At 47.1% G+C, this 16,743-nt stretch overlaps 2 protein-coding genes across 4 annotated transcripts; one reads left to right on the top strand and one right to left on the bottom strand.

Annotated features, from left to right (window-relative positions):
- Positions 1-2,690: 2,690 nt before the first annotated feature.
- Positions 2,691-6,905, bottom strand: PTH2 (parathyroid hormone 2). Its single transcript, XM_081884837.1, has 3 exons — positions 6,871-6,905; positions 6,679-6,793; positions 2,691-3,379 (listed from the first exon to the last, which is right to left on the bottom strand). Exons 2-3 carry the CDS (start codon positions 6,780-6,782, stop codon positions 2,968-2,970), a joined length of 516 nt encoding a protein of 171 aa, XP_081740963.1. The 5' UTR covers positions 6,783-6,793; positions 6,871-6,905; the 3' UTR covers positions 2,691-2,967.
- Positions 3,217-16,743, top strand: LOC309354603 (uncharacterized protein). 3 transcript variants are annotated; one of them, XM_081884836.1, is made up of 5 exons: positions 3,217-3,277; positions 13,959-14,117; positions 14,691-14,856; positions 15,697-15,773; positions 16,462-16,743. In XM_081884836.1, the coding sequence occupies exons 1-5, from the start codon at positions 3,271-3,273 to the stop codon at positions 16,602-16,604; spliced, it is 552 nt and encodes a 183-aa protein (XP_081740962.1). In that variant the 5' UTR covers positions 3,217-3,270; the 3' UTR covers positions 16,605-16,743. The 3 variants fall into 3 exon arrangements, 2 of the variants coding, with proteins under 2 accessions (XP_081740962.1, XP_081740961.1); XR_014162360.1 differs by lacking the exon at positions 3,217-3,277 and adding an exon at positions 13,206-13,428; XM_081884835.1 differs by lacking the exon at positions 3,217-3,277 and adding an exon at positions 13,206-13,396.

Genomic DNA, 16,743 nt, shown 5'->3' with positions numbered 1-16,743 from the left:
AACGGGTACCTGAATGCCGGCTAGTTAACTGGAGCTGAAGGCAATCTACATGCTTCCTCTTCCTCCTCATTTTATCCTCACAACTACTCCATGTGGTAGGTTAGGCTGAGAGTGACTGACTGGCTGGCCTGAGGCGATTCAGGGAGCGCCGTGGCTGAGTGAGGATTTGAACCCTGGTCTCCCAGGTCTTAGCCCAATGTTCTAACCATTGCACCACACTGCCCCATACATAGTACTACCCTTCTGCCTGGCTTGGAAGCTGCAGCTAGTATAAAATATAGCTACTTAGGGTGCTCAGGCGGACACCCAGCTTTACACGTATCACAGTGGCGTTGAAAACTCTGCACACTACTGAACCAAGTTCAGTGTTTTGCTGCCCTAAAAAACTTGGGAACAGGATACCTAATACCAGAACACACCAATTTTTAATATATTGAGGAGATCCTGCTGGACAGTCCACAACCTGTAGATTTTCACTTGTTGATAATGGAGAAGTGGGCCTTCTTGGGACTTTCAGATTCCCTCCCTTATGCAGTGCTTTTTTCTAAAAATAATGTTTAGGGGTATTCTCATTTTCCTATTCATTTTGAAATATGGACCCCCTTCAATGAGGCCAAACTTAGATTCACAAAATGTTTAGGGGTATGTATCCCCCTGTGTCCCCCCAGAAAAAAGCACTGCCCTTATGTAATTCATGTGAACACAGAAAATCATAAACACCTGGACTGAGACTTTTTAATTTTTAGTTTGCCATTTTACACATTGCTCTGTTTCATATAGTTTTGTTGTTTTTACTTAGCTTTTAGGAAATTCTGTTGAATGCAACTGTTTGCACTTTTGGTATACATAAAAATATTAGGAGGCATAATTTTTTAAATAAATAACTTGGGAACCCTTTCCCTGGAGAAACCTTGTTGTGCTGTTCATTCCCACCCCCAACAGAGGAAATACAAAACAAGACAAACTAAATCTCATATTTTATTAGAACAGGAAAAATAAAACAGCCAAGTGGAGAGTGCGAGATACAAGCACGGAGGCCTTCCTAAACTTCTCTGTACCCTTCCAATTTCAGTACAGATGTTGAAGTGGAGAGAGTGTGAAACAGATGTTCAGCAAAGGGCAGAGGCAACCCAATCAGTGACCTTCCTTCTCCCACAACTCTGGCCAACTGGCAACGCAAAGTGACCATCTTTTCTAGGAAACCAAGCACAACTGCTGTCTCAAACAGCCTTTAGTGAGGCTCATGCAGTAATAAATCCACCTGCTACACAGTCTCAAGACAGACTTGCTATTTGTCACTCACAGGGCAGGATGAGACCAAAGTGGGTGGAATTTGCAGGGAAGCAGATTTTGGCAGAACGTTAGACCCTTCTCAACTGAAAAATGTGTTTTGCATGTGGGGTGGTCTGCCTTAGGAGTTAGCGGGCTCTCCTACACGGCAGGTGTGTTAAGAAGAGGCCAGGTGGCTGTCAGCCAGGAATGGCGTAGTTCAGGGATGGGGAACCTTTTGACCGCAGCTCCCATCATCCCTGTCTCTTGGTTGCATTGACTCCAGCTGATGGAAGATGGAGTCTATCAGAATCTCTGGAGGGTCAGAGCTTCCCCTTTCCTGCTGTAGTTGCAAATTTTCTGCCCTGAGCAAGGGTGGATGAGACGACCTCTAAGGACCCATCCAGCTCTAAATTATCTTATTCAACCTGATTCTCTTTTTCTTCAAGGGTTTTTACTGCAACAGACCTTCTACATTTCACCACCTAAGGGCTGAAGGAGAAAATCCATTAATTGGCTCCCCAAGTGTTTCCCCCCGCTTCACTTTAAATCAGCTATGTTATGGAGGCAAGGCTTAATCATTTCCAATGAACCATTTCCCCAATCTAAATCAAACACACCTGCTGCAGCTATTAGACCTGCATATGTGGGGCAGGCAGGGAAGATGCAGGTACCTGCATTTTCACCCACTGTGGACCTAATAGCAGCTCAAAGAGGAGGCATTTAGAGGGGGAAATGACACAACCCCACTGTGTTTTAAGCCAGTTATGTGAGCACAGCCATAGTCTACCCAGCACACACAGCTTTGTACAAACAAAAGAGGATGAATGTTGAATAAATATATCATCTGGAGGAGCTTAGCAGTGATTATGGGGGTTGGAATCCTACAGGGTTACCAGCTAGCCATCCCAACTGCAGGGGTGAAAGAGATTTCACCTGGCTCTCAGCTAGGGATAAATCGCTGAGCAACTCAACCATGGATGTGTTTTGGGTGCGTCCAAGTTCCCTGGCATCAGGAGCTATGCAGGAGCACAAGCAGTAAAAAGCCTTTTAGGGTGGAGGGGTGGTAACCCAAGGTACCATTGTGTGTGTGTGTATAATTTATTCTGTGTTTGTCTAATGGTTCATTTTTGCCATTTTTGAATTTACTGACATGCTCTGTATTCCGTACACGGGCAAACCTCGGTTCCCGAATGCCTCCATTTTGGAATGTTTTGGCTTCCGTGTACGGAATACAGAGCATGTCAGTAAATTCAAAAATGGCAAAAATGAACCATTAGACAAACCTCGGTTCCTGAATGCCTCCGTTTTGGAACGTTTTGGCTTCCGAACGCCGAAAACCCGGAAGTAACTGCTCCGGTTTTCAAAATGGTTTTCAGAGGCTGAAAGGCTTCTGAGCCACGTTTCTCTCCCCCCCCCCCCATTGACTTTGCAGCCAGCCCATTGATCCTTGGTTTTCGAACTTTTCGGAAGCCGAACGGTCTTCCGGAATGGATTGAGTTCGAAAACCGAGGTTCCACTGCAGTCGTTTTGCTTTGGGCCCTGCTCCTTGTGGAAAAGCAGCACGTAAGTAAACTCAGTCACTCAAGCAATGCCCTGGATTTGGTTCTGAGAGAGGCGAAATGCAGCTGGGTTGACCCTTGTAGCACCTTGCATCTCCGTGCCCGCTCTACCTCCTGCCAATCTCCCCACTTCCTCCTACTCAGAGTTCACCACCAAAAGCTTTTGCATGTAGGAGTTGAGCCATTTCTGCCTCTCCATGGCTGTCAGCATTTTGCTTTTCTCCCTGAAGGCGGCATCATCTGCTAGCACAATACTTCGCTTCCCTCCCCAACCTGGAACCCAGCTGGCTTGGTACAGCGCCACCTTCTGGCCCCTAGGAGACGGAGCTTCCTGTCTCGCTGGGCCCCACGGGCGGGACTTCCTGTTTTGCCCTTCATCTTCATTGTCCTCAGTCCAGGGAGCGGTAACATCTGAGGACATCCACTTGAGCATCCAGTCATGCAAGGTAGTGGATGGGATGCGGAGGCTCCAGGGAACAAGGGGTCCTTTGAGGTCAACACTGCCCCCTGGTGGAGGATACTGGGACACTTCACGTCTCCAGAGCCTGCTGGGAGAGAAAGTATAGGAAACCTGAGTTCTCCAGAGGAGGGATCAAGTAGATTGAAACCGAGGAGGGACCCAATATTGCCTTATGAAGGAAGCACAGCACAAGTACAGATCCCCCTAAGGTCTTGCCCACACAATATGCAATCTCCAGAAAGCCACCCATGTTAGCCTGCTGCAGCAAAAACAATCCTTTTGGTGCCTTAATAAAGACTAAATACTGTATATTTATAAAGATTTAGGCTGCGTATACAGAATACATTTACAGCGCACCCACTCAAAGAGTCCCAGCAGCAGTTCATCCCTCACACAGCTACAATTCCCAGCACCCTTCACAAACTACAGTTCTTTGACGAGAGGGGAGTTGGTTGCTTTTAATTCCTGCTGCCCCTGACCATTGGCCCTGCTGGCTGGCGCTGAAGGGAGCTGCATTGCTTCAAATGTGAGCTCTGCGGGTCCCCCAACCCTGCGCTAGGAATTTTATATAACCTGGCAGCTGTTAGTTGGTGGGAAATAATGGAAGCTTAATTAACAGGCAAGAAGCGGAGTAAGAAACCATAGTCTCAAGCCTGCTGGAAGACACTAGAGGCACCTCCACCAGTAAGGTCCCTTGAGGGGAGAGCTCAGATTCTGGGGGGTGTGTTGCTGGCTCAGTGTCTGCCTTCAGCATTCTGTCCCTGCCAGGCAGGATGCTCTCAAGAGAGGCAAGGAGAGGACAGGCATTCCCTGCTATTAATTCCCTGTTCTGTTCAACTGTTCAATTAGATCATGGGTAGGCAACCTAAGGCCCGGGGGCCGGATCTGGCCCAATTGCCTTCTAAATCCGGCCCGCGGACGGTCCGGGAACCAGCGTGTTTTTACCTGAGTAGAATGTGCCCTTTTACTTAAAATGCATCTCTGGGTTATTTGTGGGGCATAGGAATTTGTTCATTCCCCCCCCCCCCAAATATAGTCCGGCCCCCTACAAGGTCTGAGGGACAGTGGACCGGCCCCCTGCTGAAAAAGTTTGCTGACCCCTGAATTAGACATTTGATAGACTTTGGGCCTCTCCAGACATCTGTTTCATGGTGCATTCTCACTGAAGTACTCACAAGGCAATAAGGTTGGCTATGCACCAACAATTCAAAGTGTTGGTGTTGACCTTTAAAGCCCTAAACGGCCTCGGCCCAGTATACCTTAAGGAGCATCTCCACCCCCATTGTTCAGCCCGGACACTGAGATCCAGCGCCGAGGGCCTTCTGGTGGTTCCCTCCTTGCGAGAAGTGAGGTTACAGGGAACCAAACAGAGGGCCTTCTCGGTAGTGGTGCCCGCCCTGTGGAACGCCCTCCCATCAGATGTCAAAGAGATAAACAACTACCTGACTTTGAGAAGACATCTTAAGGCAGCCCTGTTCAGGGAAGTTTTTAATGTATGACATATTAGTGTATTTTTGGTATTTGTGGAAGCCGCCCAGAGTGGCTGGGGAAACCCAGCCAGATGGGTGGGGTACAAATAAATTATTATTATTATTATTATTATTATTATTATTATTATTATTATTATTCTGCTTTCCATTCAGTTTATGCCTGCAAAAGTTTTGGGGTGGTCATATACTGCTTTGTCTACAATCAGTAATAATCCCATAACCAGTTGCTGGGATCCCATAACTTTCTTTACCCAAAATTTCTGGTTTATTTTTGTCCTGCTTTTGTCATGCCCCTCTGAAAAGCAATAATGTCGTAGCATTGAGGAAGCGTCACTGAATGACAAATAAAGCGTGAAGAATAAACCCACTACTGACACATCATGATTGTGTCAGGAACATGTTGCAGAATACACCTGAAATAAAACACCAGTCTGAAGAGGCCCCTGTTCTCTGTGCCTTTTTCAGCTCTCTTCTTCAACACTGTCATTTCCTCCATTACTTATGTCCAGGCTGTGAGTTTCATCGTTTATTTGGACAAAAAAAAGCACCGCCTCTGCAGAAGAGGGAGCTATTGTGGACTCAAGGAAACTGCAAAGTTTGCACAAGTCTGAAAACTACTTTAAGGGGGGAACAGACCTAAGGAGAAGGGAACCTCAAAAACAGCCCAAGGACTGAGCATGCTCAGTTGCTACGAAATACTGAGAAGCAGTTGAGGATGGGAAATAAAAATATGGGGTGTTGGTGGTGGAGAAGATGGCCTCGAATCTTGAACAGAAGCACTCCACAAACACTGCAACATTTTGTTGCAGGCCCCACATGACTAAGCAATTGGCCATTACATTGGAATCCATGTTGAAGAATTCCATGAGCAAATTATGGACAAAAATGGTGGAGCTAGTCCTTAAATCAGTAATAGAATTGTGGATTATTTGAGCACTTCTTCCAGACAACCTGTTTGTTCATCCTGGTTTGTCTGCAGGGAGATTGGACAACCTTGACTATGAACCTTCATTCTGAGTTCTTTGTGGGTTGGTCACATGGCAGTTGTGTAAAAGGAAGTGCTGCGCCCCCCCCTTCCCAGTGCATTTTCCTGCCACTTTCCTTACTGCAAAACATCTGATCTTTTGGTTCGTTTGTTGCGGGTATGTGAGTGAATCTCACCTGAAAATAGTGACAGTCTGGAAGAGCCCTAAATCTTTCCAAGTCTAGAACCTCTCATTATACTTTGAAACAAAGCCCCTGCTCCATCCATGTTCTGTTTAACCCTTCCCAGCCCAGCCCCTCTTTATCCTCTCCTGCAACTACAAACTTCTCCCTTTGCACCTTCTTGCTGCCTCTTCTCCCCCCCAAAAGGATAAAGAGTCAGTATTAATGTCTTTTCCCTCCAGCCTGGCTTCTTTCGGAAGAGAAAGAAGCAACCAGCAGTTGAAAAAGTGAGAGAGGAGGTTCCCCAAAAGGTATTCCCCCGATTTATTCCACTGCCTATATTGGGATAGTCAACTTGGTTCCACCAAGATGTTGTCCAACTACAACTCCCATCATCCCTGACCATCACTCCCATTGACTGGGGCTGATGGGACGACGCTACACTGGCTGCATCTGGACGGCACTGTGTTGGCTGCCCCGGCCAACACATTCTTAAAAACTATTCTGGGTGGAGAACTTTCTCCTTTCCTTTCCCAATCCCTTTCTCTGCCACATACTCTTTTGCAAGACTTTGGTCATGTTACTAAACTTTAAAGGCACACACACACCTGCCAACCCTGCGCAATCTTGCCCACTGTAAATCTGGTTTAGATGGAGAATGGCTCGCGTGGTTTTTAACAGATCTAGAATGACTGATGGAAAAGGTGGTCAGGGAAAAAACCCCACACAAAGAAAAAGCCCTTCAACTTACCTGCCCGAGTTGTGCACCACAGCCCCTGAAGACAGCAGGAAGCAAGAACTGAGAATGACTAAGGTGGCCCTGGGACTCTTGCAGGCTCCAAATGCTGCTTCCATGGCTCCTGAGGCTAGGAGGGAAAGAGAGGGAAAGGGATTGGTGTGTGAAAAGGGCAACTCCGGCAGGCTCCCACCCCTGACTCCTTACCTATGTATGTTGGTGACACAGCACAGGGGTTCTTGTATCCCAGTCCTCTGTTTCCTGCCTCCAGCAATCTCCCTCTGGTGAATTTATACCCCTCTGCCTCTGCTTGTGACATCAGCACAGAGGGCCAGTGGAGGCGTCGGGGTCCAGATCAATGGGAAGGCCGGGCGATGCTTTGAGGCAGGAAAAGAAGGAATGGATCGGATTGGAATGGGTTGCCCCGGGTCACTCTAATAAAAGAAAATAATGAGGCACAGCAAGGAATGGGGTCAGAATATGGACTGTGGAGGGGGAAATATGAGATAGGAGAGTAATTGCGTGTGTGAGAGAGAGGGGGGGGGTTTAAAATGTGACTGAGAAAAATAAACGATGGGTGATTAAAGATGATGGAACTAAACAGAAGGATGGAAAAGTATTGTGGGGGATAGTGGGGAGACTTTGGTGAGAACACATTGATGTTAAAAGTCCATAGGCACAGACAGAGTGGAATTTTTTAGTGGAAAAAAATTGCAGGTTTAATATGCATTTGTGGTGTCTTTGTGGAGAGGGGGGGGCTTTCATCCACACTTCCCTTTGCCTGCAATTTCTTCCGTTTGGTCTGGGACTTCTATGCACAGGTTCAAGAGGTTTTCTTTTGTCCCGCTGAAAACCTTTTGAACTTGTGCCTAGAAGTCAAAGGAGCAAACGGAAGTGTGTGTATATGGAGATGATGTGAATGTTAACAAGACAGGGAAATTAGGCTGCTTGTGTTCTTCTCATTATCAGAGCAAACGCTATCGGATCCCCTTGACCCCACTTGGAAGGTCTCATTCAGCACCACCGCTAATGAAACCTGCTCCCACACTATGGCGTGACTCATCGCTTGGTTGTCGATGGAGGGTGGGCGGCTGGGTGGTCTCACTTCCCTCCAGGCCTCATTAAGAGAAGGCTCGCTAATAGGCACACAAACAAGTTGCAGTTGATGTGACGGAGGGTAGGGCAAGGAGACGGGCCACTCCGTTGGGCGGTGGAAGAAGTGCATCCTGGGTCACAGCAACTCTTGAGAAGGGACAGTGCATCAAACTCAAGTTGGAGCGCAGGCATGAGCCAAACATGGCCTTTGGTATTCATTATTAAATCCACCATTTCCATGGTGTTTGCAAGAGGCAGTAGTGCTGCTGTGAAGCACACATACCTCACAAGTGTCCCAGAAAAACTGGGACACCCCATTTTTTCTTGTGAGAGAATGGCAGCCATTTTGGGCGCTGTGATCTTACATGATTTTGTGCTGTAATTTCCCTTGGAAAAAAATGCTTTTTTCAGGGTCGCGATCTTGCGTGGCACCACACAACACACGCTGTGTCTGAAAAAAGCATTTGGGGATGGTTTGCAATGTGAAATCGTGCAGTGATCACATGGTCACTGTCCTCTTGTGACAAAAAACGGGAAGATGGCGTCCCAGTTTTTGCTGTTTGGATGTTGGAAGGTATGTACATATTGACTGAGGTCTGCTCCACCAGCCTGGTTGAAAGCAATTGTTGTTTGGGGTTCCTCTTCCAGGACTGTCTCCACCACCATCAGTTCTACTTGGCTGTGTCTGAGGGAGAGGAAAGACCTACTCCATCTGTCAGGCTGGATGAAGCCTTCTCCAGAAGTGTTCTCTCAAAGGGCATTCCACCTGGCTTCCCCATATGGGCCTAGCTAAAGCCAACTGCCATTTGGCTTCTCCTCTCCCAAAATAGCTTCCGTCAGCAGCCATCCATCCAACCAACCAACCAACCAACCAACCAACCAACCAACCGGGATTGGTTAATAACAGGCTACCAGAAGAAAAGGAGAAGGAAGATGGACACACAATGCTTCTAAAGCACCTGACTTTCCCCAAATAATCCTAGGTACCTCAGTTTACCCTTCACAAACTGCAATTCCCAGAACCCTTAACAAACCACAGTTCCCAGGATTCTTTGTATAGTAAAAGAGCAAGGCCTAAAGTGGCAAAGTTCTTCCCACCAAGAACTTCGATTTTAGCAGGCCTGCTGAATTTCCAGACTGGAAGCAGTTCTATATTCCCAAAACTGAAGAGATCCAGCAATGCTCCTCAATTTATGCCATGGGTCCACAAGCAGAACTCATATTTCAATCCTTTGCATTTGCTGTGGAAAGAGGCAGGACCTTCTGGTTCTGGGGGAATACAGGGTCTAATAACAGCAGCTTAATTCACGGCTGCTTCCTATCTACAGATATCTCAATATCTCGATATATCTGGACCAGGTATATCTGGACCAGGCTGCTGAGAGCATGGGACCAAACATTTAAAAGGACCTGGTGGATTAAGAGAGGAGAAGGCATGGGGAATAATAATAATAATAATACATTTTATTTATATCCCGCCCTCCACAGCCAAAGCCGGGCTCAGGGTGGCTAACAACAATAAAATAGTGCAACATTCTAAAAACATTTCATTATAAAAATTAATTAAAATCAAATTGATGGCAACCATTAAGCTAAAGGTCTGTGACGATTGCCAAAGGAGGGAGTCAGGCTGTGCCCTGACCAAAGGCCTGGTAGAACAGCTCTGTCTTGCAGGCCCTGCGGAAAGATGTCAAGTCCCGCGGGGCCCTAGTCTCTTGTGACAGAGCGTTCCACCAGATTGGAGCCGCAGACTCTGGGGTTTGTCAGTGAATATCTTAATCAGACATTCAGATGCCGACTTTCCTGGAGGGAACACAGCGAGGCGTTGTCGTCGCTGAAGTTATCAATAGCGCCTCAGCTGCCAGCACCGACCCCAATGCGGCTAATTGGGCATCGGGATCAGAGACGCAGAGCCAGATGCTCAATTGCTTTCGTAAATTAACGGAGTCGGGCACCCACCCCCACCCCCGGGTGCACAAGCCTCTCAGGATGTGCGGGCTTCTCAGACGTAGCTACTGCTCTCAGAGGTGGCACTTGACTTTTATCCCAGCACACACAAACAAACAGAAAGACATGGAAGTCTCAGCCTGTAGAGATAAGGGGGTCTAAACCAGGGGTCAGCAAACTTTTTCAGCAGGGGGCGAGTCCACTGTCCCTCAGACCTTGTGGGGGGCCGGACTATATTGTGAAGAAGAAAAAAAATGAATGAATTCCTATGCCCCACAAGTAACCCAGAGGTGCATTTTAAATAAAAGCACACATTCTACTCATGTAAAAACACGCTGATTCCCAGACCATCCGCGGGCCGGATTTAGAAGGCAATTAGGCTGGATCCGGCCCCCAGGCCTTAGTTTGCCTACCCATGGTCTAAACATTCCAATATAAAAGCAACACAGGCCTTTCGCAGATGTGAAGCAGATACTGGCAACTAGATTGGTGTGTGTTTTGCGCAAGAGATGTTTGCCTGAACTTGGGAAGGGTTCAGTCATGGGCAGGGAGATCGCCCATGCAATGCCCTGAGGTGGGGGTGGGGTGGGCTTTTTATTTTGCTGCCTGAGGCAAAAGAGCCAATGCCCACCCCACAAGTCAGGCTATGGTGGTTATGTCCTGCCTGCACAGCTGGAAGCAGTATAGTGGTACCTCGGGTTACAGGCGCTTCAGGTTACAGACGCTTCAGGTTACAGACTCCGCTAATCCAGAAATAGTACCTCGGGTTAAGAACTTTGCTTCAGGATGAGAGCAGAAATCGTGCTCTGGCAGTGCGGCGGCAGCGGGAGGCCCCATTAGCTAAAGTGGTACCTCAGGTTAAGAACGGTTTTAGGTTAAGAATGGACCTCCAGAACGAATTAAGTTCTTAACCCAAAGTACCACTGTAATGTTTCTGAATCCCCGTTGCTGGAAACCACAGGGGGAGGCGAAAGGGCTCTTGTGGTCCTTTCTGAGAGTTCCCCCCCAGAGATCTGTTTGGCCTCTGTGAGTACAGGATGCTGGACTAGATGGGCCATTGGCCTGATCCAGCAGCCTCTTCCTTTGTTCTCATGATGTGTAGAGCACCTAAGGTTGGTGTCAGGGAACTGACATCGGAGCCAGAGGTGGAGACAAGGCTCCCAAGCGATGCTGGAGAAGGGCCCAGCAGGGAGAGAGGGAGCTCATCGGCTGAGGAAGGAAATCAGCGTAACACCAGGGATAAAGGGGGGCAGATGGGGGAATCGGCAAGGGGGGTCCAGGACTCCAGTGGGGAGAGCACGGGTCCTCCGCTACCCACACCCACCCTGCGCAGAAGACTTCCGCGCAGGGAAAGTAGGCGTAGACTTGGCGTCAAAGAACTTCTTTGCTGGAAGAAGTTCAAGAAATGCCCACTGACGGATTCTGCTAGCGACTGAAACAGCCTTGAAGTGAAGGGCTGTCCAGCCAGGAAAAGGTTTAACCAGGCAACCTAGCCAGGAGTGGCGGCAACTTACGCACGAGCAACCCCATATAACCATTACAGTTGGCTAAGTTGTTTTCGATGCCCCAGGCAGACAACCCTGCAAATGTACTGTATTTCCTTGGCAGCAGGGATGGGGGAGAAATTTGATTCGGTTAGCATTTGAAAGGGGAACCTACATAACCTGCTCTTTCTGAAATGATACGGGATTCAAAATGCCATCCTTTGAAAACGGTGCTTGTAACTCAGTTCTCCAACCAAGTAATATGTAAAAAAAAGAGAGAGGGTAAGGTGTGCCTAGAAATCAATATATTAGGCAAAATTTCACACAAACACATTTACATTAGGAGAAATTCGCGCTAAAATGCTGATAAGTTTTAAAGAGAACTTAAACGAAAAGCAAACTTGATGCGCAGAACTGAATTTAAGACTGGGAAAGTGAGGAAACAGAAATGGACAGAGTCACCCATCCCTGCTTGGCAGCAAAAGTCCAGTGGATTGTATTCAACATCAGTCATTGCATAGGTCCATTGAAATTAATGGCCACAGCTAATTTAGGCCCAATCATTTCAACACATCTAGAATTTAGCTGGATACAATCCAGCAAGAATAAATTAAACAAGTAACAATTTGCCAACCTTTCGTAACACCAAAGAATCAGCCGCCTCACTCTGTCCAATGGTTGGGCTGGCCACGCCTGCAATTCATCTGGAGGACTATCTGCACTGTTTTTACACAAGTTACATAAGGGTAGGAGGTTGGACAGAACACAGAGAGCAAGACTAAGACCATATTTATTGGGGCTGGAGGAAATGCTGCTGAATTCAGTGAAACTTCTGCATGAACAACTTTAGGGTAGGGATTTTCTGCAAGCTCTGTTGGGGAGACACAACAGTCCTTACCTTAGAATCATAGAGTTGGAAGAGACCACAAGGGCCATCGAGTCCAACCCCCTGCCAAGCAGGAAACACCATCAGAGCACTCCTGACATATGGTTGTCAAGCCTCTGCTTAAAGACCTCCAAAGAAGGAGACTCCACCACACTCCTTGGCAGCAAATTCCACTGTCGAACAGCTCTTACTGTCAGGAAGTTCTTTCTAATGTTTAGGTGGAATCCTCTTTCTTGTAGTTTGGAACCATTGCTCCGTGTCCGCTTCTCTGGAGCAGCAGAAAACAACCTTTCTCCCTCCTCTATGTGACATCCTTTTATATATTTGAACATGGCTATCATACCCTGCTGGCATCTAAATTTGTTGCCACTTTCCAGGGCAAGATAAAAACATTTTTATTCATCAAGGCATTTTAATTCAGCATATGTGTGTGTTTTATTGCTGCTGTTTTGCACATTTGTTTGAACTTACTTTTTGTTAACCTAACATTGATTTTTATCCAGGCGGTTTTTATTTCCTGCTCTGCTGTTTATAGATTTGGCAGGTGTTTTTTAAAAAGTGCATGTGATTTGATTTTGTGGCATTTATAATTCCACCCCCCTCCCCATAAGCCACGTGGAATATGCTCGAAGGACACAGGGTATTCATTTATCAACCAAAAAAGACAGAAAGAAAAGAACAGACTGAAATCTTGTGCTCCATTACCAGAGAGTAAGTCTTCTTGAGTTTAACAGGACTTACTTCTGAGTAGAGATGTCTAGGATTGTCCTAGACATATTTTTAGGCGAGATGCATTTACACACACAGCCAATTCAGGTTGCACAATGAAAGCTAATTTGGCACTCTTTGACAATAAAAAACCCCGAAACTGCATTGAGTTAAGGGTGCTGAGAGAAGTTAGGAGACGCCAATTCTCCTCACAGAGCTACTTTTCATGGAGGGGCTCACAGTGAATCCCTGTTCACAGGGAACTCTGTGAACTGTAGCTGGGGTGGGTGTGTTGTGGGGTGACTCCTGACAACCTTCAGCACCCTTCACAAACCCCTGCTCCCAGAATTCTTTGTGGAAGAAGCCGTGACTGTTTAAAGTGGTATAATAGTTCTTTAAATTTAAAGTTCTTTAGGAGCTCATGTGGCCTGAGTCTTTTCCCCTTTAAATATCCCTGTCTGCTCCTTCCCCTCTAGCTCAGATCAGTTGTAGCTTTGGGAAAGCAATCTTTGTGGAGGGTTTGCTTATCCTGTTTCAAAGATGAAGGGGGCAATGTTATTGTTTGGCATAAACCTTCTGCTATATGGCGGATCTGCTTCTCTGCCGGTACTAGGTAAGTGACTCGGGCTGCAACCATACTTAAAGGTAAAGGGACCCCAACTGTTGAGTCCAGTTGCGGACGACTCTGGGGTTGGGGCGCTCATCTCGCTTTACTGGCCGAGGGAGCCGACGTTTGTCCACAGCCAGCTTCTGGGTCATGTGGCCAGCATGACTAAGCCACTTCTGGCGAACCAGAGTAGCGCACGGAAACGCCGTTTACCTTCCCGCCGGAGTGGTACCTATTTATCTACTTGCACTTTGACGTGCTTTCGAACTGCTAGGTTGGCAGGAGCAACCTTCAGGTGTACTGGGCCGTTTAGGGCTTTAACCTTGAAATGAAACCATGGGAGATTGCTGAATTCTGGAAAGCAGAAGGAGCTTATGCTCATTGGACGAAGGATGCTGGGATTCTGTCGCTGTGGGAATTTGGGGTGGGAGCATAAGAAGGCCATACAGTTAGCTGAGAGCAGTGTAATATAGAAGCTATAACTTCCAAGCACCGTGTCCTTTTCCTCAACTGCTTTCCCATCTGTCTATATTTGTTCCCTTTCCCTCCTTCCTCCTTTACTCATTAGATTACCCTGTTTCCTTATACTACCCGGACTCCCGCCTCTCAACTGTTATTTGGCTCCGACCTGCCTACTGCCTGTATGAACAGTGGACCAGAGAGGACTTGGATCCTAGCCAGGCCTCCCGGGAGACAGCTACCATAGAGGTGGAAGTGAAACCAGAAGGTAATGGAAGTGGTGAGCAGGTGGAATAAAACAAAAAGTTGCTCAAGAGTTTTGTTGATAAGTTGGCACTTCAAAAAATTCTCCTTCCAGTGCTGTTTTGGAAAGCGCAACATCCCTGACTTGTACAGAAACTGTGGTGCTCCATTCCATATTATCCTGAAAGGAATTAGTCCTTTGTTTGCCTTTCTCTATCATTTCCACCTTCTCTAGAAAGAAGCTGGAGGGAAGGTTGGGTCAGTAAACGTTGAGAACATGTACTAATACTTGGGGAGATGTGGGTTGAGATCCCCACTCCATGAAGCTCACTGGCTCAACCCGATCTACCTTATAGGGTTATTGTAAGGGGGAAGGGAAATGGGTGTACAGTATTATTATTATTATCTCTTTCCAAATGTACATAATAAAACCACCTATTTTGAGAGGCTTGCCATATTGCTGCTGGGGCTGGCCCTACTGTTGGGCAGTTGGCAGATGCTACACTGTATATCAACATCTATCACCAAGTAATTTGAATCTCCCGCCTCTCTTGGGTTCTTAAGAGAGAATAGATCAGATTGCTCTTTTTCCTTCCAGGACACAACCACACTTATAAGATTGGTCGGAAGTTCCCTATACCCTATTGTGGCCCAATGACGGAGGAGCCTATGATCACAAAAGACCTTGCTTATGAGGTGGGGCCCACCTTAGTTTGCCTCCGTGACAACTGCACGAAAGCGGTCCTTCCTGGGCGAGGGTACAGGTGAGAAGTTTGTCTGGTCTCATTGGGCAAATATCTTGTTCACAGAGGAATGGTGTCATCTTGGTCTCAATTGCATGTCTTGCCCTCCATGAATTTGTCTAATCCTAGTTGGAGGCCATCACAACCTCCTGAGGGAGCGAGGGAAAGAATGCGCAATAAATAATGCCTGTTGTATAACCTCCCTACAAACTTTGTGCCAACGAATCAGGACGAATGCCTACTAAACAAGTCATCTGAAAGCAACCAATATCTATCCTGCTCAGAGTTCCTCAGGAGAATAATAATAATAATAGTAGTAGTAGTAGTAGTAGTAGTAATAATAATAATAATACCGGTAATAATAATTTATTATTTATACCCCACCCATCTGGCTGGGTTTCCCCAGCCACTCTGGGCAGCTTCCAACAAAATATTAAAATACAATAGTCTATTAAACATTAAAAGCTTCCGTAAACAGGGCTGCCTTCCGATGTCTTCTAAAAGTCTGGTAGTTGTCTTTCTCTTTGACATCTGGTGGGAGGGCGTTTCACAGGGCGGGTGCCACTACCGAGAAGGCCCTCTGCCTGGTTCCCTGTAACTTGGCTTTTCGCAGGGAGGGAACTGCTGGAAGGTCCTCGGCGCTGGACCTCAGTGTCTGGGCTGAACGGTGGAGGTGGAGACGCTCCATCAGGTATACAGGACCGAGGCCGTTTAGGGCTTTAAAGGTCAGCACCAACACCAAGAGAAGGATAATAATCTGAAAAACCTCTGAGGGGAAAATGGGCTTTATGTGTGTGTCCCATAAAGCATTAACTACGTCATGCCCGAATCTGTTTTTCTTGCCTTTCCCACTTTGGACAGTGCCCGGTACCTTCTCTACAATCAAATCCAGACTCTCCTTGCTGCAACCAACTGGTCCCGGCCTTTCCACACACGAGGTGACATGGGGGGGGGCAGAAGGGTGGTGGTGGTGGTACAAGGGGAACTACAGCTTTCAGGCATCTTGGTAGTCCAGGTCCAAGATTTATAGAGGGTTTTTTTGGGGGAGGGGGGATAGAGGACTGGAGAGAGGCTTCCTGCCTAGAAGAACGGTGGGGAAACCTGTGATCCTCCAGAGATACTGCTGCACTGCATTTCCCATCGTCCCTGACCATTGCTGTGTTAGCTGGGGATGATGGGAGTTGGAGTCCTGCATCGTCTGGAGGTCCACAGGTCCCACACCCCTTCTTTAGAGTGAGACCAACTTCCTACATTTGTCCTCCAACAGGCGTTTGAGAAACGGTGCTGTGTTAACAGTTAGAAGGCTGGACTTCAGAGTCCTGGGTTCAAATCCCAGTTAGCCATAGAGGTTACTGTGTGACCTGCTTGGGTTAGCTACTCTTGGCTGCCAGCTTGTTGTTAGGATAAAATGCAGAGAAAGGGGAACCCAGAGTTCTTTGGGGGAAGAGAAAGAGTGAAGCAATTTAAGGAAGCTCTTCTCTTTGGGTGCCTGTGGATCAATGCCTTGTTTCCGAAATATAGTAAAAGCACATGATTTTGGCTTTAGGTGCAGTCCCCTGTGCGTATTATGGGCTGACTACATATACTAAATGCATCCCGTCTCTTTTCCCTTTCCTTCCATGGCAGGTCTACCTATCAGTTTCCGTTCCATGGATGTTGCATTCGGAGGTCTCTCAGGAGGGTTGGTGGCTGTCATAGTCCTGCTAAGCATCACTGTGTTTCTACTTTTGGGGGCTGCTTGGTTAATCGTGACTGGGTGGCAGCAGTGATTGTCCCCAACTTTGTGAACCGGAAGCACTTAATGACGGAATCCTGACCCAGTGTAGGATTCCAAGACCTGCCCACATTCCAGGGTCATCAGTGTTCTTATTGCAGCCTAATAAACGTGCCTTGCCTTTCAATCTTCTA

This window comes from Podarcis melisellensis (assembly GCF_964234715.1).
Source record: "Podarcis melisellensis genome assembly, chromosome: 13".
Taxonomy (NCBI): domain Eukaryota; kingdom Metazoa; phylum Chordata; class Lepidosauria; order Squamata; family Lacertidae; genus Podarcis; species Podarcis melisellensis.
Note: the sequence above shows the minus strand (reverse complement) of the source record. Positions and strands in the feature narration are given on the sequence as shown.